We start from the raw sequence: 22,252 nt of genomic DNA on the forward strand, positions 1-22,252 counted from the left end.
AACTGCCAATCAAAAGAACGCATCCAATCACAGTTCCAGTAAAGAATTCCGATGAAGTTCCGATAAGATACCGAGTGCATGCCATCAAAGTTAGCAAAGTTATTTTCACATAATCGATAATCATTCGAGACCGTGGAATTTAAAAACTTTATTTGACGTGTTCGTGAAAGAGTCGTTAACAGATTTATTACCTGTCTACCTATACACTACCGATTAGAGCCTGAGACGCTACGCATGCTCAACAACCATTAGAGCTGCGAGTAAACCTGCGCGGGAAGAACGGGCTGCGCAACAGACTTGGTGTTCACTCACACATTTTAAAGTCTTGATCATCGACGCAGGTTCATCAGCTGTGCTGGTATCGAGTTAGTACGCGCATCATAGTATTATATATATAATTTATCTAAAGTTTGAGATCGAAATGAAGTGATCTGCCACGACTAGCTGAGGAGGACCCTCAGTTGGGTGTATGTGTGCCTAAGTCATTGTTTTTCAAGTTTTAATTATGATATTTGTCGCGATAAGTTTATTCAAATTTCTTGACGTTTCGACGCCATCAGGCATCATTCTCAAAAGTGAGTAAACTTGTTGCTACAAATTTCATAATTAAGTCATTGTGCTAAAAACGAATTGAGATGTCATCTGGGTCCCTCTCGATACTCGGTGTCATTTGCGCGCATCAAAGGAACTTAGAAGTATCAGCCACACTTAATCAAAAGACTTTCAATATGCAATATGTCCAATATCGCTTACAACCGAGTTTAACTACCTTGGTTAACTAACGTCATCTATAAGTGCGATCGCTAGTTTGTTTTTAATGATCTAATTTTCTTCGTTCTTTTTGCCGTCTACAAGTACCCTCTGGATCTGTAAGGAAAGTGTGGTAGATGGACCGAATTTCCTTCCAAGGTTCTAACATAGGAGATGTGCTTACTCGATGGAGAAAGTGGCGAGAGAATGTATTCACAGCCAGGCTCATTGGTATTCAGTTTACATTTGACGTAATGCTCGATATGGTTGATGAGGAAACTGAGAGGCGCGCTACCCTGGGAAAGAACCTAGAAATATAATGATTACAAGGTAAGACAGAGACACAAATATGACTTCTAATAGACCCCTTGCATGTGACGTTAAAGCAGCTCAATTTGGAGGACTAAAACAAAAGAATTTCAATCTCAAGAGAATTGGAAACCTATTGCAATGTCCTCCAAATTGAACTGCATTCCGACGTGCTGCAAGGGCTCTATATAGAAATCAATAATTTGAGAACGTACATTTTTTCGTCAACTTCTATGAAACTAAAGCAAGCAGCGGTAGTAAACGTTAAAGCACGCACACAGGCAAACCTACTCTCTTTAAATTTCTTTTTTATTATTTATTTCTTTTCGAATTCCATTTGTGCGCATGGATCGATCCATTGCGATTGTCTCTGCGTTTTCCATTGTATGCGCGCATAATGTTCTGCATACTTGAGCGCGCCGAAGACCCTCTTACATTTATACGGCAGTTCTCCACTTCTACTATATTTTTTTCATGAAATATCAAAACTTAAAACAGTTACCTGGTAATGAAAGTCCTTCAGAACAAACTTTTCCCCCAGCTTGTCGGTAGCATATCGTCTCAGTTTAGTAATAGTCAGCTGTCCAATCATATAGGCTGTAGCCTGACCAGGGCCGCTCTGATATCGAGTAAGCTCTTTCTCTCGGATATCCGAGTCATCCCAGGCGTACTTGTCAAAGAGATCCAGTGCCTGTTGCCTTGTTAGTCCTCTTGAGTGAAGACCAGCGTCAACGACCAGGCGAAGTGCGCGCCAAATCTATATTAGAAAAAAGGTTGGCCCAATTAAGTCGTATAGTCGTAATCTTCAACTATTCAAAGTTATCAAAACATTATTTCGTGTTTCGTTCACATATCATCCAAAGTAAACGTTTCTCAGTAGAGAAGAATTAGTCTAACCTGCCACTTGAGCCAGCCGTACTTCATCAGCGGTCTTCCTTCATAAGTATCAGTATCTTCACCAATCATGGACTCTGCATACAAACCCCAGCCTTCAGAGAATGCATCAAACCTCGCCACCTGATTAAGCCAAGTACCTATCCCACCACACGTATCGAGAAAGTGCTCTTGATAACCCTGGCCCTGTCAAGATCAAGATAGTTTATGTTTGTAAAATTCAGAGGCAGACTGGTAACGAGATCGTCTCGTATGGAATTATGGGTACAAACCTGTGTATGATGACCTGGTCTTGCTTCATGCGCATTCACTGACCACTCACTGAATGATGGGCCCATATTCGTCAGGAAAAAAGGCACGTTATACGAGCAGGGCCTGGTGCAGTTAGGGTCACTGTTTTCGTAGCTCTGAGCTGCTGATGAAGGGTTGAAGTCTGGGGCAAGTGTTACCGGACAGTTTGGTGTTGTGTGTTTCTGACCCGTGAAGGAAAACATACCGATGGTCTTTGGATCCAATATGCTCATAATCTTTGAAAAAGAATTAAATCATATGTAAAAATCGATCTACTCATCGACAAATATCACTTCAAACATACTCACCTCACGGGAAGATTTGAACCATTTTTGTAAAGTTCTCCATCGTACAGGGCAGTGTTTCTTTGCGCCTTCAACTGAGCTACACTTCACATACGCATCAGGGCCCGACTCGTTTTTGGGCAGCGGTGCATCATTGAAATACATGCTCTGTGATTTCAATTTGGCGCGGAACTGCGAAACCGCCATTTTGGTATCATTGATACCAGTTACTTGCTTGGCGACGGTGACTGCCTGTGAAAATGTTAACAATATGGTCATCTTACAATCGCATGTATAGCATTCCCGTCCCCACCCCTCACAGTAGTCATTGTATCTACCATATCTAGTCAACATTCCCCTCCCTATCCCTGACAGTAGTCATACCTGTGGATATGTTTTCTTGACTATCTCCCATCCCTTGTCATACACTTCTTTTGGCGTGATATCTGTAGTGGTGAAATAGGACATGATGGCGGTGTACGTGTTGGTACCATTCAGTTCTTCGCCTGTAGGCAGCCTCTTGTTGGTTGGCTTTGTTGCTACCCCATCAACGTAAACGTGAGACAGTGGCCTGTTGCTAAGACCGCTGGACACATTACTGGGGACGCAGTGGCGAGAATATTCCTTCTCGAGAAAGCTGGAAGGACAAAAATCATCAAAATTAAGGCATACATTTGCATTTGCGTCTTCATTGGCCGAGTAGTGTTCTCTCGTGCAATAGCTCGGGGTCAGAGGATTTTGTCTGTCCTGCACTGTGAACGTTTCGTGCACCGTGCCGCGTGGTGTTACAGTCATTTGAAATAGGGACGTGCATAGAAACCACACACACTGGACTTCGGTGACACTACAGTCGTCCCAGCCAAGTGTCAACATACCTTAGTAGTTTTTTCATGGGGATGCCAAAATTATCAACGATAGAGTTTTTGATCGTTTCTTCTGCAGTTTTTCCAGTATGATTGAGCAACTTCTTCCTCGTCTCGTTGGACAGTTTTCTGAAAAATGTAGGTTCCGTAACGATCTTGCCAAACGACTCCTTCAACACCCCTACAACAACAACAAAATATCCTGTTTAATAACCACAAAACGAGGATAAAAAAACCAAAACGAATTGTTCCAAAAACCGATAAAATTGGTAAACTTTTCTTGCATAGAAGCATGGGATATTATTACGAAAACGGTGGACAACTCTTCCATGATGCCATTCGGCACAAGTTAATTTGTCGGCAGTCCTTTGATGTTTTAAACAAAAAGAAATTCTATATGTTAAGTGTATGCTACATCGAGTGTATAAGCAGATTAAAAAAGAAAGTGTTACTTTCCTGTTTTGCCTGATCGTTCGGCATAAATTTCTTCTCAAATTTATAAATTTTTAAGTCATTTTATTTTACAAAACTTTTTTTTTTTTTTGCCACACATTTGACCGGACTGACAGAAACTTGATTATGCGATGTCGCTCCACCCATCCCTACTCGGGAACGAAGAATCAAAAAATATATAAGCTTATGACAACACGAGAAGAAAACCCAAACAAAACGTCTAGTAAATATTGTTATCAATGAAGTCAATAGTTGATATATTCACCAATACGAGTGTGTTTGGTACAACTCATTAAACATTTACATTGTAATACGACTCGCTCGCATAAAGATCTATCTATTATTGCTTGGGATTATGTCATAATTGTGTTCTTTGAGAGCAAAGCGAAGAGAATAATTAAGTAGTAGTAGTAATTGCGGTTGATCTACAAAATGTTGAGGCTTAGCCACAACGGATTGACTTTAAAATGAACGTTGTAAATGGACAAATCAATTCAGTATCTGATTTGGTTATTACTATGAAAATATAACTTTGGCAGAAGCGTCACGAAAAGTGACGATCACTGAATAAAATTTCCCCGAAAGAAAACAAGAGAAAAAATGAAAGTTTTAGCTTCCAATTAACATAAAAACTTATTGAAATAAAAATGAACCGTGGCATAGGGCGTTTTAGTTTAGATGCAAACATTTGGTTAAAGCTGAAGACGAATTCGACACCTGTACGCCAAACACCAGGCTCCTTTCTTCGAAACTGGAATTCCTAACGAGACCAGTATTCTCAACTATTCAATCACAAATCAAGTTTATCAAACGGGGTAAAAGGGGTTTACAATACGAACCCGACCAAAACATCGATAAATAGGTAATTAACAACAAGTATTAGTAATATCGCTTCGTTCAACTAAATTCGATGACATACCCTGTGCCGTTGGAGAAATAAATTTCTCGGAAGATTTCTTTGAATGAATTGAGCCCTGCGTTACATTCTTCTACCGACCGAACCATTCCTGCTTCGATTCCTAGTTTTAAGTTATCGATGTACTGGTAGATCGTATCCTTGTAGCCGTCAAAAATCCTCTCCAGTTGTTTGATATCTTCTGCCTTCTCGGGTGCGAACAGAGGCAAGTGACCGTTCAATTCCTGTCCCAAACTACACATCGGTTGCCAACAGAAGAAGTTCGGCCCCATCATCCATCCCCCGGTGTAATAATCTCCATCATAAGGCTGGCCAAATACGTGTTTTAGATAAAACTTAATCTGCGATAAAAGTTTTTTCTCTCGAGGTTTTAGTTTTGACACTTTTGTGTCCATATTAGCAATGTCATTCAACAGCGTGTTTGCAGAATCGGTTCGATTTTTGATTGCTTCTGGTCGAGAGTCATATGCTTTGTATTTTCTCTTGATCTTCTCCAAGCTTGCAAGGGCATCTAGGCCGATTGTATTTGGGTGTAAATCAAAGAATGTTCTCTGCACATTCCTGAACAACTCGAAGAGTTTGACTCTTTTGGCTTCTTGTGACGGAGCGCATGTTTTCGAAGTGAAAAGATCCGTACTTTCCTTATTCATCTTCTTGCATTTTGCATTTGCTTTGATAATCAAGGCAATTCCAATAAGAAGACATGCTATACTAAACAAAACGATCAAAACTATAAGGATTTTCGTAGATTTGCCCGACGAATTGTGTTTATCTGGATTGCTTGCTACCCCAACCGATGGAAATTCACTCTCCTCTAACGTCGGTTCATCCGAACGAGTCAAGTTCTCCAACTCCGTACTTCGTACACTTTCAGATGTCTGTGCCATTCTAGCGATAAAATCATCTACCGTTTAGACATACGCAAGATAAACGGAACCTTGAGCTATAAGATAGAGTGAAAGATTAATTTCAAAACATTTTTCTAGCCTTTAAATAGGAGTACACTTGGTAACACTGCTGATACTGGCGACCCACTGACCGACCGTAAATGGTTTCACTCCTGCATCTTACCTCATGAATTATTATCAGCTTTAAACAATAGTAAATATAATGCTGGTTATAATGATAACGGACTGACTTAATTAGCTAATCAAAAATCCTCATGTTAATAATAAGGAATTGACACAGTTTGACACGTATTTTATTAACTACCACTCTAAGTATAATTCAGTTAGAAGCCAAGTCCGAAGATTATTGCCTCAGTCCCCAAAAAATAGTCTTTAATGAATGCCTAATCGAAGGCTTATGACCACTCTTAGTGAAAGAAATTCCTTGAAACAAGAATAACTCTTATTAGCAATTATATTGATGATTTCAATAAAGATTTACGACAGGTGCTATTTAACTTTCTTTCAAATTAACTAGGTAGTTTCAGTTCACTTATTTACGAAAAACAAGGTGCAGTTGAGAACATTTTACTCACTTCAACGTTAAGAAAAATTAATTGAACTGTAAAATAAAAATTCCATGGAAGTTTTTTTTCCTTCTATAAACCATTTAATCATTTTCATTTGTTAAGAAATTGTATTAATTTTGTGTTTCGAAGACTTTTCTTGCAAAACAACAAGATACGTAACGTACGTTACGAAGTATAATAATGATTAAGATCTTAACCGTCGAACACCTGCCGCTAGCAACGGAATTTTTCTCAATTTTACATCATTATTGAGGTTTTTATTCTCGTCAGACTTGCCTCTTTTTGATATTGATATTAATTATAACATAGAAAGAGTCTGAAATTAACACCGTTGACGATTTAACTTTTTTCAATTTGGCTCGCGTTGCGTGCACAAAGTAAGAAAAATATTAGGATTTCTGAACGACTTCAAGATCAACTCCCCTGGAGTCTCTAAGGTTGAGTCATACTGATTCATACAATTTCTATCCAAACTCTAACCTCCTGGGACGCGATTCTTGATATTGTAGATTAATATTTCATGAGTTTTTCAATAACCCAAAATAGAGCTAAAATGTCAGGAAAACATATAACACAATGGGGCTCAGAGTATGCTGATTGGTCCCTGACACATGTAAGGAATGACCTAGCGTAGAGAGGGGAAAACAGGAGACACGTGCCACCCCCCGAAAGAAGTTAACTTTTGACACCAAAGTTTAATTAATTCATACGAGATTCCTATTGATTTGGCGAAAAATTGTACAAAACCCAACAGCCCCACAGCCCCACAGCCCCACAGCCCCACAGCCCCACAGCCCCAAAACCCCACAGACCCACAGCCCCACAGCCCCACAGCCCCAACACCCCACAGCCCCACATCCCCACAGCCCCACAGCCCCAACACCCCACAGCCACACAGACCCACAGCCCCACAGCCCCAACACCCCACAGCCCCACAGCCCCACATCCCCACAGCCCCACAGCCCCACATCCCCACAGCCCCACAACCCCACAGCCCCAACACCCCACAGCCCCAAAACCCCACAGCCACACAGCCCCACAGCCCCACAGCCCCACAGCCCCACAGCCCCACAGCCCCACAACCCCACAGCCCAACAGATCAACAGCCCTATAGCAAAATAGCCCGATAGCCCAATAGGTGTGAAAATGGCCCATTTTTTTCATCAAAACCATGGGCTATAGTCCATGCTTTTTGGCCAAAAATGACTGATTTTTATATCCTCATAAATAATTCATAGGTTTTGCAAAAGGTGTGAAAATGGCCCATTTTTCATCAAAACCATGGGCTATAGTCCATGCTTTTTGGCCAAAAATGACTGATTTTTATATCCTCATAAATAATTCATAGGTTTTGCAAAAGGTGTGAAAATGGCCCATTTTTCATCAAAACCATGGGCTATAGTCCATGCTTTTTGGCCAAAAACACCCATTTTTCAAGTTTCATAAATAATTCATGTTTTTTCAAAAGGTGTGAAAATGACCCAAAATCGATCAAAACCATGGGCTATAGTCCATGCTTTTTGGCCAAAAACACCCATTTTTCAAGTTTCATAAATAATTCATGTTTTTTCAAAAGGTGTGAAATTGACCCAAAATTGATCAAAACCATGGGCTATAGTCCATGCTTTTTGGCCAAAAACACCCATTTTTCAAGTTTTATAAATAATTCATGTTTTTTCAAAAGGTGTGAAAATGACCCAAAATCCATCAAAACCATGGGCTATAGTCCATGCTTTTTGTCCAAAAACACCCATTCTTCAAGTTTCATAAATAATTCATGTTTTTTCAAAAGGTGTAAAAATGACCCAAAATCGATCAAAACCATGGGCTATAGTCCATGCTTTTTGGCCAAAAATGACTGATTTTTATATACTCATAAATAATTCATAGGTTTTTCAAAAGGTGTGAAAATGGCCCATTTTTTATCAAAACCATGGGCTATAGTCCATGCTTTTTGGCCAAAAACACCCATTTTTCAAGTTTCATAAATAATTCATGTTTTTTCAAAAGGTGTGAAAATGACCCAAAATCGATCAAAACCATGGGCTATAGTCCATGCTTTTTGGCCAAAAACACCCATTTTTCAAGTTTCATAAATAATTCATGTTTTTTCAAAAGGTGTGAAAATGACCCAAAATCGATCAAAACCATGGGCTATAGTCCATGCTTTTTGGCCAAAAACACCCATTTTTCAAGTTTCATGAATAATTCATGTTTTTTCAAAAGGTGTGAAAATGACCCAAAATCGATCAAAACCATGGGCTATAGTCCATGCTTTTTGGCCAAAAATGCCCAAAAATGACTGATTTTTCATTTGTCATAAATAATTCATAGTTTTGCAAAAGGTGTGAAAATGGCCCATTTTTCATCAAAACCATGGGCTATAGTCCATGCTTTTTGACTAAAAATGCCCAAAAATGACTGATTTTTCATTTGTCATAAATAATTCATAGTTTAGCAAAAAGGTGTGAAAATGGTCCATTTTTCATCAAAACCATGGGCTATAGTCCATGCTTTTTGGATAAAAATGCTCGAAAATGAATGATTTTTAAGTCGTCATAAATGATTCATATCTTGGAAAAAGGCGTGGAAACGCACGAAAATGACTGATATTGAAAATGTAACATTTCTTTAAGTTAGTCTGATGGAAGTTTTCGATAATAATAGCAATAAAGTTAAGAAGTTTTAAAATAATGGGAATAAAATTAATGTTATTTAAGAAATATGTAATGCAAAAATATATTGTTTTTTTTAATTTTTTTACTTAAGAATTCATTTTTTGCTCCTTGTTCTAAACATACACACACAACTGGGGTTTTTATTTTGTTGATTTTCAACATTCCCAAGACGAGTGTTGATCTCCTAGAAACGAGAAGAAAAATTTGCATTTTTGAAATTATAACCGAAACAACGTCTGTAATTTATTTTTAATAGAAGATAAAGACAGGGCTACAAAATGGATGTGTTAAGGAACAAATGTTTAAAATAAAGTTAGGAACAAAATTAAAAAGGAAAAGGGTTTAATAAACTGCGGAGAAGAAAATAATCAACTAAATGAAGATAATATTATTGGATGAATTGAAGTGGATAAATGAAGAGAGTTCAAACGGTTTGGTCAATAACTAAACAACAGCCGAAACATCTCTGGACCTGGGGTAGGTTATACTAAATATTATTTATTGATTTGTGGTTTAATTGATAGTTTATAAGAGAGTTTAAACCTTTATGGGTTGTCATGTTTCTAGTGCAGAACGAATTACCGTGATTTACATTTGTCCTGGTAACATTGCTTCAAAATTTTCAGAGTAAAAATAACTATTGTACTTAGTTACATCAAGGACACGGTCTAGTTCCTTAGGAAAAATTTATGAATGGGATGTACGAAGTAATGAATGTTAAAAACACTTTGTACTACTACAAAATATATTAACATCACTGGTGCTTATATATTAACGTCTAATTCATATGTGCATATAACAGTGTCGTTGCTAATGCTTGTATGCCTGAACGTTAATTAGAGTTCTTTCACGTATGGTAACCCTGTGTAGGGGCTCCGCAGTGAAGTCCATACCAACCTTTCTCCTGTCCCATCCCCCCTCGTCTTCTACTTTCCTACCCAGGGATATACCCTGGGGCATGCCAGGCGCTCTAGTACTCAGAGGAAACGCAAAATGGGGGTGTTCTGCTGCTTTTTTAGATCAATTCTCTATGGCATACGAGCAAAAAGGAGTGTATATTACTTGAACAATATACCTCTTTACCTTGAGCGGTAATATTTTCCCATTTCAAACCACGTGTCATTCTCTTGAGAATAAGATTCCTCGTATGGTTTATATCCATATTCATGTGTCTTCTCATGTGCAAACATTAAACAAAGAAATAATACTATAGACAATGACACGTAATCTGGAATGGGAAAACTGATTACGCCAAAGCCGAAGAGGTCTATTTCGTAAAAGTACGCGTTTCTGATTCACGCGCGTTTATCCATAACACTGGCTTTTTTTTTCTGTATTGTTGTTGGTTGTTTGATTACAGCGGTAGGAACTTAGACGTGATTCATCTCACTTCCTGTAAATAAACACTTGTCTCGCGGATTTGTTTTATGAGTCATTATTAAAAGACGATAATAATATGTCAGATAGAGAGAAGCCAGTAAGGTGTCATTCACTTGTATTGTTTGACTTCCAAATTATCATAATTTAAGAAAGAGCAGCAAAATTGGTTAAATGAAACAAAAATTCTTTGGAATGGAATAAATTTGATATTTTAGAAACTTTTTTTGCGAATAAAACTCAGACTTTCATCGATGTGGAAAATCTCCATTATTGATTTAGGGTCGTGGTTTTATCTCGTTTTTGTTAATAGATTAAAATCTGAAACAAATTTTTTGAAGGATTCTAGTCTACGGATTCTATTAGAATAAAACAAGATTTTAGAAAAATATTTTAGCTTAAAAAATTCAGACCTTCATTGATAAGTTAAATCTCTGTTATTGAAGTAGGGTCGTGGTTTTATCTGATGTTTTTGTTTTAATCCATAAAAATCTGGGGAAGTTGCCCCAGTAAACAGCCACCCGTAACCTGCTTCCCTCGATCATATCAACCAATCAGAGAATAACAATTAACCTATCATAGTCAAGCATTTTACGCGTCTACCCGCCTGGCTTAGCAGGTAGCAAAACCAGCTCCAGCAAGCAAGCCACTTTTTTAAAGCTTAGAAAGGTGTGTTTTTAAGGACGCTGGAGGGAAATCTCCTCTTTTTGTCGTTCAAAATGCCAATTCCAGAGAGAAGAACAAGCGCAAAAGGTAAAAATTTGCATTTGAATGAAAAATGATTTTTCTCTTTAGAAATTCCGAGAGCGCAGTGAAATCTTGAAATCATCACCAAAGCCAAACAGGAACGGTGAAAAATCATTTGCAATTCACTTATGCATTTTGTTTTCTTTTTGCAATTTCATAAACTTATAAATTCTATGCTTTGTTCGTCATTTTGTTTTATAAAATTTGCTAATAATCGAAGCTCTACTGGAAAAACAGTCCAGAAATGCCAAAAAAGCTACACAAAATTTCCAAACATCTTATGAATAATTTCAACAATAGTTTCAACTTCCATTCGCTTGACATACGGTATCGTTTTCTATACTAGCGACTTGTTTTTCTTGGCTATATCAAACTGGTGGAGTTGTATTTGTATTTGACAATGTCTGCAGTTTCCCAGAAAAAAAGCTTTGTTTGAAGAGCTTAAGTGCTTAGTGAAAACATACCTTGCAGTCTCTAAAATATCCTGATGGAAAAGACATCGAGAAGCGCGCTGTGCGCTGTGAACTTGAAACAGGGTTTGTCATGCTCGCACACGTAGCTTATCCGTTTGTCTTCGTTTATTTCTCTCTTCTAACGAAAGTTTAATGAATACTCTTGCTCTATCAACAGCAAAAACCACAGCAAAAGATGTGTTCTCTACCGACTCACAAAGTAAGTTTGCTTCGCGGGAAAAAAAATGCTTATAAAACTCAAATCTCATACTTATTATCCAACCTAGGTTTTGATGCAATATTGCATATCGGTAAATTATATTAAGCCGACAGTGTATGCCTGCTACACAGAAAGGGAGGAGTGTAAAAGGCCAAGAATATAAGAGAAACTGTATATGAATTTAGCAATAACTTCTTTTCAGTCCCTTAACTCTTTTGTCAAATCTTCTCACCCGCTAAACTAAACTCTTTTTTTCTTACAGATAACTGGCAAAAGGCTGGAAAGTTTGTGCTGTCGTCCAAACTCTGGGAACACTCGACGCCATCTCAGACATGTGACGTCATCCTAACTTTCCCTAAGGACACCGAGGATTATGTAGTGATGTGGCTGCTGTCCCGATTACGAGCCCGCGTACCGGAAATAGATGTACATGTTCGACAAATGGCGCATACCCCTGTTTATGCCTTCTACCTATCAGCTTCCTACGAGGTCAGTATTACACTGAATATTTCGTTCAGCGGTAAAACTCTAAAACGCATGCGTTGGTGGAGACCAAGAGGAGCGCAGCCGCCTCATGAAGTCATTTCTTGACATTTTTTCTCTCCCGGTCAGGTTTATCAGAATTGGGCTGAGGAACTGGGCTTTAGGAAGAAGCTGATTGGCGGAGGTATGGTGGAGTTTAAGGTTGATGAAAAGGAACAGTTCGAGAACCATGATGATCCGACCACCTTCTTCACCTCGGGAGACAAACAGACCATTGTTCTCGAGATGATCAACACCTTGAGGGCTGTTGACGGTGACGAACTGGGAAAAATAAAGTTCTGTGAAGGCATGCAGATTGGTAAGTTACCGTGATAGAGGTACTGGGTACCCTGTGGACGTGAGTAGTCTGGGGCTGTTTCTAACGACTAGTTTTTTTTCATTTCCAGTCCCTAAGCTGTTGTCAGAAGGAGTGATTGACAAGCTCTTCCCTCTTCATAACGAGGATGACTTGGTCAAACTGAGGAAAACCTGGGTCAAAGCATTCTTCAAACCACAACCTATAGGTAACAGAATCAGTCAAGAATATCAATCACTATCATTATCATCCTTAGCAGCAGTAGAGTCATCATCATCATCATCATCATCATCACATGCACCATTATTTCCACAGTCAACATGTAATCATAAATAAAGTAATAATAATAATCTTGTTATTTATACTCGGATTTGAGACTACTAATATCTCCGAGTCCACTCACACACACTACCACAACGTTGCAATTTTATACGCGCAACTCTCAACTCACATGTCGATTTTTATGGAGGGAGGAAAACCGGAGAACCCGGAGAAAAACCCTCGTAGCATAGGAGAGAACAGCATCAAATAAACTCGATTCACTTATAGCGTCCGCAGGGCTCCAACCAGCGACCCGACCCGTTGTACTCACAGCGGTGAAAGACGACGCGTTAGCAGCGTACACCATACCACCCCAAAATCATCAAAACCATCATCATTAGTATTGCTAGAAAAAAAGAGGTATCTTATCTCACCACGTATCCTTGATTAACCTCTTAATCACAGATGACATTTGTAAATACTTTGGAGTCAAGATCGCAATGTACTTTGCCTGGCTTGGTATGTACACAAAATGGCTCATTGCGCCCGCGTTCCTTGGAATCGTGACATTCATTCTAAGCATGCGCAGTGAGGTGACACGTGACTGGTGCATGCTGGCTTGCAATATCTTCAACATCGTTTGGGCAACGCTCTTCCTGGAGGCATGGAAACGAAGAAGTGCTGAACTGGCCTACAAATGGGGTACCTTGGACATGCCATCCGAAGCACTCAAAGACCCAAGACCTCTATTTAGGGTATGAAAATGTCTTTAGAAAAAAATGTCTTTAATGACGTCATCGCCAAGATGACGTCATACGGTGGACTAATAGGTTTCACTTGATGTCATTCCCTGTCTCGTACGGGATGTTCATCAGCTGAATCACGAGTTTTCAATAGAATTCTTTCTGGTTGACAGCACATGGTGGTCAGTGTTTGTCCACCACTTGCAGCAGAAAATGAGCTTCAATTACTTTTATCAACTGATTGAAACCCAGCAATTTTCTTTTTCTTTTTATAGGGTGAGTTCAAGCGTAGCGAGATAACAGGTAGTCTAGAGCCTCACTATCCTTCCATCAAGCGAAATATCTTCCGCTATTGTGTATCTCTTCCTGCTATCCTTGTATCACTTGGTGTCGTCGTCGTCTCTATGTTGTTCTGTTTCGAGTTCCAACGATGGGTTGACAAAATGGAAAACCCACCAAAACCACTGAAGTTCGCACCCAAAGTTCTTCTGGCTGTGTGTATTGGACAATTGGATGATAACTACAAGAAACTGGCTTACTTCCTCAATGATAAAGGTGGGTTACGCGTGCCATACATGTCTTTCCCTTTACAAAACCAATCACCCGGCTAATTCCAATTCAATCTGTGAGCTATCCGTGCCCTGACTTGATTATTTCAAGGTTGTTTCAGGGTTTGATAAAATGGAGACTTCGTTTGGTGTCCTTTTTCCTACAGTTAAGTCACGTCAACTGCTTAATATTTTCAGAGAACTATCGCTTACAAGAGAACTACGAAAACCATCTGATTATCAAGCTGGTATCGGTGAGTGACCATGGACTACTTGATGATCACTTATCCCTATCCTACTGCAGTGATGGTCTCTAACCCTTGCTCTATTATATTATCCTTTTATAGTTCCAGTTTTTCAACGCTTTCCTGTCTCTCTTCTACATTGCCTTCTATGTACGAGACTTCCCAAGACTCAAGAATGTAAGTACACCGACTCAATAGCATACATCAATATCTGTTACTAGCCACCAGCCACGTGATGTTTGACGTCATATATACGTCACAAGTCCTTATTACGTCACACATGTCAAATTTCATGTTCATCAACCACGGGATAGTTGACGTCATAATACGTCACCATACCGTGCCATGACCGCGACAGTGCCGTGTACTAGCATTTTGATTGGCTGAACATCAATCATATCCATCACATAAGGTCTTGATTATTACCCTTGATTCTGACCGATAAATAAACGTGTATATTCCAGACACTAGCCGCTCTACTGATCACCAAACAAGTTGTTGGTAACGTGAAAGAAGCATTAGTACCTTTCGTCAAGCAAAAAGTGAAGGAATGGAAACAAAAGAAGAAGATGGAAAAGGAAAAGAAGGAGCTGGCCAAGAACCAACCAGCTGACAAGAAAACTGGCGATAAACCAAAGGAACTTGATACTCCTTTGATGAATCAGGCTGAGATTGAAAGTAATATGCCAGAGTACGAGGTAGGAGGAACTAACCCATACCCCCCTCCCCCCAAATTAACACGAAGCTAGGTTGTTTTTGATAAATTTCAATGCGATAACCAACACTGCTATGCTCCATTGATAACACTTTTCACTTATTTTTAAAGGATACATTCGAAGATTACCTTGAGATGTTCATCCAGTTTGGTTACGTCGTCTTGTTCTCGTCTGCCTTCCCATTGGCTGCTCTCTGTGCTCTTTTGAACAACGTCATCGAAATCCGCAGCGATGCCTTCAAACTCTGCACCAACCTGAGGAGACCTTTTGGAGAGAAGGTAGAGAACATTGGTACATGGCAGGTAAGATAACATTGTACTGATAAATACAACGGGAAACATACGGTACTTACTTGCAGCATGTACACGGTACGAAATGCTGTAACACTGAAATGGCTTGCCATGAGAATGGTTGTCGTATGAGTGGGAAACATACGGTACTTACTTGCAGCATGTACACGGTACGAAATGCTGTAACATTGAAATGGATTGCCAGTGAAAATGGCTTGTCGTATGAGTGAGAACATACGGTACTTACTTACAGCATGTACACGGTACGAAATGCTGTAACACTGAAATGGATTGCCATGAGAATGGTTGTCGTATGAGTGGGAAACATACGGTACTTACTTGCAGCATGTACACAGTACGAAATGCTGTAACACTGAAATGGCTTGCCATGAGAATGGTTGTCGTATGAGTGGGAAACATAGGGTACTGACATACAGCACGTACATGGTAGCTGGTACGACATTCTGATAAAGATAAAGCAGTAAATTAAACAACCGTGGTAAGACTGCAGTTTGTTTTAAAAAGAACTTCGCTGATGTGCCTTAAAACATTGTGATATCCAGATAAAAATAAAACATTATCAAAAAAACAAGAATTTCAAAGATCATACTTAATCATTTGTCTCACGATTTCGGCAGTTGTGAGGAACGCAACACTCGGACTGCTACTGCTAGTCTTTATTATGCGATGGTGTAGACTGGAACATGGTCATTCTGACTCCCTTCAGGAGTAAAATTTACTAACCGCACTATTCAGCAACAAATCCTACCACTAAAAGACGTTTGGCTGTGTTTATTGTTATCAACTTCTTGACTATCTGGTTTTCTGTTGTCTTGTGCAGGATGCGATGGAGGTGATGGGCGTTGTCGCAGTGATGGTGAACCTGGCTTTACTTGGTACAGGCGGTTCTATCCAGAGGATGTTCCCCAACATGACTACTGCAGAAACTATTCTACTCATTGTATTCCTGGAGGTAAACAAACATGTCTGCTATATACCAATAATTATGAAATAAATCTAAAAAATCTCGCGTTCTGATTGGTTGAGAGTGCGTCGTGCTACTCCTAACACTTCTCTAGTGTTCTGCCAACCCCTGTGTGCTTTATAACTGCACACAGCATGCACCGCGTTTTCTATTTCTTCATTAGATATAATAGCGAAATAATACACAATTGAGGAAACAAAAAGGATGAATCGTAAAGGGACAAAATGGGAAAAGGAAAGGCAGAAAATGAAAGAGGGAAGAAAGGACATTTTTTACAGTATCTACAGTACATCAAAAGCATCCCAGAGATCCAAGACCAGATATTTGTATAACATTCACATTGTCTTTCCTCAGCACCTCGTGATTGGCATCAAAGTAGCTGTAGCCTACGCCATCCCTGACATCCCAGAATGGGTGGAGACTGAGATTGCTAAGGTTGAATTCAAGAGAAGAGAAGCTCTCAAGGTATGTCGATGCTGCTGCTGTTGTTGTCAAGGTTAATAAAACTAATCAAACTGGTCCTTTTCTCAGGGAAAACCAGCACCTGCTGCTCCACAGACTCCCCCAGCCTCGCCAACACAGGAAGGACCAACTGAGGCACAAGCCAACACAGAGCTCTGACTGCGCATGGGCAGGCGATCATGTGATCAAACCACAGACCAAAGTGATGACTCTCCATGTATCACAGAATACTTTGTGTGAATGAACAGAATAGCAGCACAATGGACAAAGAAGAATGATACGTTTGTAAAATGTACCAAATGGATGTCCAAAAAAAATTCAAGCACAGATTGCACAGGAGTAAAAGTATTATTCCTAAAATGGGAAATAGAAAAATGGGATAAATGAAATCAGAACTGTTGGTTGGATGTATGCACTTATTATTTACATAGGATGTTTTTAGAAAGGAATGAATTAGCACTACTGGCAATTGTGAGAATGACGGCGATGATGGTAATACCTAGGGACAAGTGTTACAATAACTACTTACAATTGACTTACAAATGAAAATGTATAATTTTTTTGACGAAAGAAAACCAAGAAAATGAGACACTGAGAGTAACTGCTCATCATGACAACGTTACAACATGTACTACGAATCTGGGACAGCAGAGCAACCTAAATAGTGGTAGGGCTAAAGAAAATAAAGTTCAAGTCACTGCAAGATGAGGAAATCATTGGGGTGTTGCCCCACCTGATCCTTCCTCATGCTGTCCCTGTGAAAGACAAATCAACAAACTAAACTAATGATATCAAGACAAGAAGAAGACAAGAAAACCTAATATTCTGACAGTACAACAGACAATAAAAGGAAAGGAATATTTCTCCTGCAGGAAAAAAAAATTTTCCACAAGGGACAAGTTGCTAGCAAAGAATAAACAAGTCCAACTGAATGATGTTTGAAATAATGAATATCGCACAAGGATTTAATACATGAACAAAAACATACAAATTTGAACTTTTGACGACCAATTTTGACAAACAAAAATTGGAAAAACAATAAAATAAGTAAATTTAAAAATGAAAATAGAAAAAGAAACAAGATATACTGAAAGTATTTCTTAAAGGTTTAGGAGTCGTGCTCAGCCTTTAGCAATTTCAGCAGCTTGACTGAATGATCTATAGAATACTTTGACAATCTTCTACTGAAACCTTACACAAAACACTAGACTGACTTACAGTAGGATTCCAGTGTCACAGGTATCCACTATTATTGTACAAGAGTACTACAAAGCTCCAAGAGACTAAGTTAACAAAAGACTAAAACAATATAGAGTATTTCAAATGGTAGTCATACCATTCATCGCCATGTTTCGTAGTGTCAAACTTAAAAACACAGTGTTTTTTATGCTTTCTTTTTATAAACAAGTAGTATTTACATTGAATTGTACAGTTATTTGCAATAATTGTTAGAAATTCGTGAAATATTAAGTAAAAACCTTTGCACTATTCAGTTGCTTTACTGTTTACTAATACTCTCTAAAACAACATGGGATTGAAATGAATGGGAAATACATGATAATTGAATGGGGAAATAAAAGGCAACCGTTTACACAAGAAATGAGTGGAAAGATTCCAATAAAATGGAAAGAAAGAAAAGGAAAATTAGATAAAAAGGCAAAAATAATGAGTTGCTATGACTACTATACAGAAAACTACAGGCCTCAAAATGATGGCCAATCAGTCACCAGCCACAATCACAGGCCAAATTAGGTTTAGCTCAGTCAGTACCTTATTTCTGACCTTTTCTGATTACCAGCTGTTATCTTAAGCCCTGAAACTATTAATATCATGAAAGTCACTAGCATCAGTGTCTAGTTTCTACAGTATGGATACATATTATCAAAATTTGCCATTCCTCCTCACCTCTACTCCCAAGAGGTTTTTTAACACCTATGTTATACGACAGGAAATATTCAACAAGGGTTAATAGTTCATTAGATTATTGTTTTATAGCATATCTTATTAGTCCTCCACTGCGCAGCTCCTTAAGTTGACCGCAGTGACGCATGATGGTCAGAATGGCTCTCCCTGCTTTATCAAGCTTCAGGTTGGAATAATTCTTCACATCATTTTCAATGAAGAAATAATGTCCTAAAAATTAAAAAATAATGCTTGGTTTTCTAAGATCCTTTAGTCTGAGAATAAAAATAACTATCTATTCACTAATCTATCTAATCAGCATATTAGAATTGCTGTCTATAGACCACTTGCACTGAGTTCTGAGAGAAATTGTTCTGGGGAACAAAACAATGGTTTTTTTTTGCATAAGAAAAGACAGCCTATTGGCTTGTCCCACAAAACAATTCCTCTAGAAAATCAAAGCAAGGGGTTTATAGAGTTGCATGGTATGAATTTATTACCTTTTGTTTCCTCTGTCTCTGCTTCTTTGAAAGCCTGCAACCCAAAAAAAAACCATTGATTAAAAAAGAGCAGTGTTCTTCAATCTACAATAAGCAATTTATAAATTCTAATTTGTTATTGTGTAGGGACCTTGTCAAATGGTTAGGGCAACCTAATAGATTCTACAACCTTTCTCAGATTAGTAGACAAGCGTACATGGCAGAATAGAAGGTGATAGAGGGAAGCATAAACATAAGTACAGTTTCGTGGTACCTCTATTAAGTGGACACCTAAGCTGTCCACTGAATAAATGGTGTCTGCTCACTAAGGAGTCTGCTTTAGAGGTCAGTAGCACTGTATATCAAACAAACAAACAAACAAACAAACAAACACATTCATACCCCACTAAACAAACACACAGAATTTGTGGGCCCTTCCTGTATTCGCTGTTATACCAATATCTTAAAATATATATTTCATATTCACAGTAACAGAATATTAGAATATACCTTATATTTCTTCATGATTGGCTCTCCCATTGCAGACCTCGGCAGGTTAAGAATCTTATACTTGGCTTTGATGACTTTGTTGATTTCATCTATTGCATCATTCACTTGTTGATAATTAATCCTTCCTTTGATGTATCTATGGCAACAGTATTAATGAAGTTAAGACACATTACATTAACAGATAGAAGGGCTTTAATGCATCTGTGGTTACATAAAATATACATGAAGACAAGATGACTTGTTAGCAAAACCACAGCTCAGCAGAGAACATAAGAATTGTCAACTAAAAAGGAGGAAGAAGAAGAAGGGGAAAGACAAGAAGACTATAAGGAAATAGCTTGGAAGATTATTGCAGAATACATATGTTCACATTTTTTTTAAATATACCATCTATTTTTCTTACTTTGGTACAGTTCCAAACTCATCCACTGTTAAGTATGGTATCTGTGGGACCTCTATGTCTCCATTACGGCTGGTCACTTTAGCTCGTTTGATGGAATGCTGTTCTTGGTTGATTGGTATTGAGTGCTTGGTAGACTGTTCCTTGTTTGAAGCTTCTCTAAATAATTAATGAACTTGATAAATGACAAATATTTTGTTTGAACTAAAGGTTTTGATGTTTAATAATGCTTTGATTGAGGCATATTAATGTTCTACAGGTAGAAAAAGAAAATGATGATCAAGAAATGATTTGTAATGGGAAAACATTAACCAATCTGAATAAGTCTCCCCAACAAACTATACTGTAATGTATAAGGAAATAAAAGGCTAAATAATTAGAAGTTCTGGGCTTCCCCAACTCTAATGTAAATCCGAAAGAGAAAAGCCTGGAAAAACTTGCGGTACAGACAAATCACTTACTACTGTACATAGAGTTCAACTTTGTTTCCTTGTGGTGTAGTTGGTTAACACATTGGACTAGAATACTGAGGCTGTGGGTTTGAATCCCTGGAGGGGGGGTGTACTCCAATATATGGACTATATAGGGATGATCCGCTAAACAGGGTATGGTTTTTCGAGCATCTTGTCATAAACAGGGTATGTTCACTCAAGGTCCAAGTTCTTCCTGAGTTTCTTGTCATATTCAGGGTTTCTACTTTTGTATTGACCAAAACTGGTTATCATGGTCGTAAAAAAACCATACGTAAGATGACATGATAATTGAAACTCAGTGCAATAAATTATATCTTTTGTCATTAACAGGGTCTACAAATTTGATTTTTTTTTGTCATAAACAGGGTACCCCTTTCAGAATCCCAGCGGAACACCCCTACCCAAGTTCTGGAGTACCCCCCCGGGTTTGAATCCAATCTAGGGCACAAATTTTCTCTTTCAAATTTACTCTATATACTACATGATATAATTTCATATTATAAATACTTTTACCTCTTGGTATTTGGTAAATGAGATGGCAAATTGTTTGCAATATGCTTGATGTTATCTCTGTACTCCTGTACCATTTCTACTAGAGCCTGAATATTATCAATGATTAAGCAATAAATTAGTTTATATCCAAGTATCTCCAAGTATGAGGATTCAGTAATTTAAGGACGGATGGCAGGAAAAATAGATGAAGTGTAGCTAAATTTCATTCAAGGGAAAGAAGGACAATAACATTCTATACTATATCATTTAATATTCCTCTACAACTGAAATAGGAAGATACCTGGACTTGCCTTCCCTCCCCCCCCCCCCCCCCCCCCCTCCTACGTAAATAATGGTCAGATCACTGTAAAGACTACCTTTCCTCTATCAAGATTTTGTTTTTCTGTCACCAGTTGTTCCCTCATCTCTGACAGTATTTGCTCGATCTCTGTAACTTCGTTATTAATGGACTTCAAGTCAGATAAACAAGTTGATGAATTTGCTGCAAGAACAAAAAATATGAAACAAGATGACACTGTTGATCCTTTAATATTGCTAAATTTCTCTGCCTTCCTATAATTGTAAAAATGATTTAAAACGGTTTAAAACTTCTATTACATAGTATTTGACGAGGTTAACTTCGACGTACAATATCAATTAAAAAAGAAAAATTCAGGTTCATACTATCTTTTTATCAGTGAGAAGGCTAAATAGAACAATATTCCATCGTCTAGTGTATATATACCTGCATTTCGTAAGTCCATACATTGTTTTAGGTTGCCTGTTTTATGAGTAAAATGTTGAACCACTTCAAGTAAAGAAGCCATTTTGATTTGACCGCCAAAACACCGCTGGACAGCGCCTGCAATGACCACCTCGGAAAAGAACTGGGGCGAGTAGGTATTTGCTTCCCTTTGCTCTTATCCTTTTAATGGACGTAAAAAATGTCTCTTGTAAAAGTGTAATTAATAAAAAACGATAAAATAACTGTGCTTCCTCCTCAATCATATTTATACCTCAAGTTTATGCGTAAATTTGTCACGGCTAGCTTTTCAAAACGCATCCCAAATGGAATAGAGTGACCATGGTAGCTAAGTTATTAGATACTCTTTCTATTCATTGGGTATGCTGGTCATAGCAGGGGGTTAATCATCTATGGTCTAGGGGCCGACTAACCTCTCCCTTAGGCTTCGGCCG

The 22,252-nt window shown here is 38.4% G+C and overlaps 3 protein-coding genes across 3 annotated transcripts; 1 reads left to right on the forward strand and 2 right to left on the reverse strand.

Moving 5' to 3' along the window:
• Window positions 1–133: 133 nt before the first annotated feature.
• LOC116299978 (uncharacterized) lies at window positions 134–5,812 on the reverse strand. The gene is made up of 8 exons (XM_089025654.1): window positions 4,747–5,812; window positions 3,404–3,572; window positions 2,913–3,165; window positions 2,553–2,780; window positions 2,226–2,480; window positions 1,957–2,139; window positions 1,562–1,816; window positions 134–1,058 (listed from the first exon to the last, which is right to left on the reverse strand). Exons 1-8 carry the CDS (start codon window positions 5,645–5,647, stop codon window positions 849–851), a joined length of 2,454 nt encoding a protein of 817 aa, XP_088881780.1. The 5' UTR covers window positions 5,648–5,812; the 3' UTR covers window positions 134–848.
• Window positions 5,813–10,920: 5,108 nt separating this feature from the next.
• On the forward strand, window positions 10,921–18,291 carry LOC116299980 (anoctamin-8). Its single transcript, XM_031708719.2, has 14 exons — window positions 10,921–11,045; window positions 11,670–11,711; window positions 11,974–12,200; window positions 12,324–12,552; window positions 12,641–12,757; window positions 13,276–13,565; window positions 13,829–14,108; window positions 14,300–14,355; window positions 14,449–14,523; window positions 14,811–15,044; window positions 15,173–15,364; window positions 16,194–16,325; window positions 16,692–16,802; window positions 16,869–18,291. Exons 1-14 carry the CDS (start codon window positions 11,012–11,014, stop codon window positions 16,956–16,958), a joined length of 2,109 nt encoding a protein of 702 aa, XP_031564579.1. The 5' UTR covers window positions 10,921–11,011; the 3' UTR covers window positions 16,959–18,291.
• On the reverse strand, window positions 18,281–21,962 carry LOC116299982 (SKA complex subunit 1). Its single transcript, XM_031708720.2, has 7 exons — window positions 21,801–21,962; window positions 21,433–21,557; window positions 21,077–21,162; window positions 20,094–20,249; window positions 19,691–19,826; window positions 19,202–19,235; window positions 18,281–18,932 (listed from the first exon to the last, which is right to left on the reverse strand). The coding sequence occupies exons 1-7, from the start codon at window positions 21,880–21,882 to the stop codon at window positions 18,781–18,783; spliced, it is 771 nt and encodes a 256-aa protein (XP_031564580.2). The 5' UTR covers window positions 21,883–21,962; the 3' UTR covers window positions 18,281–18,780.
• Between the last annotated feature and the right edge of the window lie 290 nt (window positions 21,963–22,252).

The sequence above is a fragment of the Actinia tenebrosa genome, unplaced genomic scaffold, assembly GCF_029948245.1.
Source record: "Actinia tenebrosa isolate PJP-AT-01 unplaced genomic scaffold, QUT_ActTen_1.0 PGA_scaffold0__85_contigs__length_37466705, whole genome shotgun sequence".
In the NCBI taxonomy this organism is placed as follows: domain Eukaryota; kingdom Metazoa; phylum Cnidaria; class Anthozoa; order Actiniaria; family Actiniidae; genus Actinia; species Actinia tenebrosa.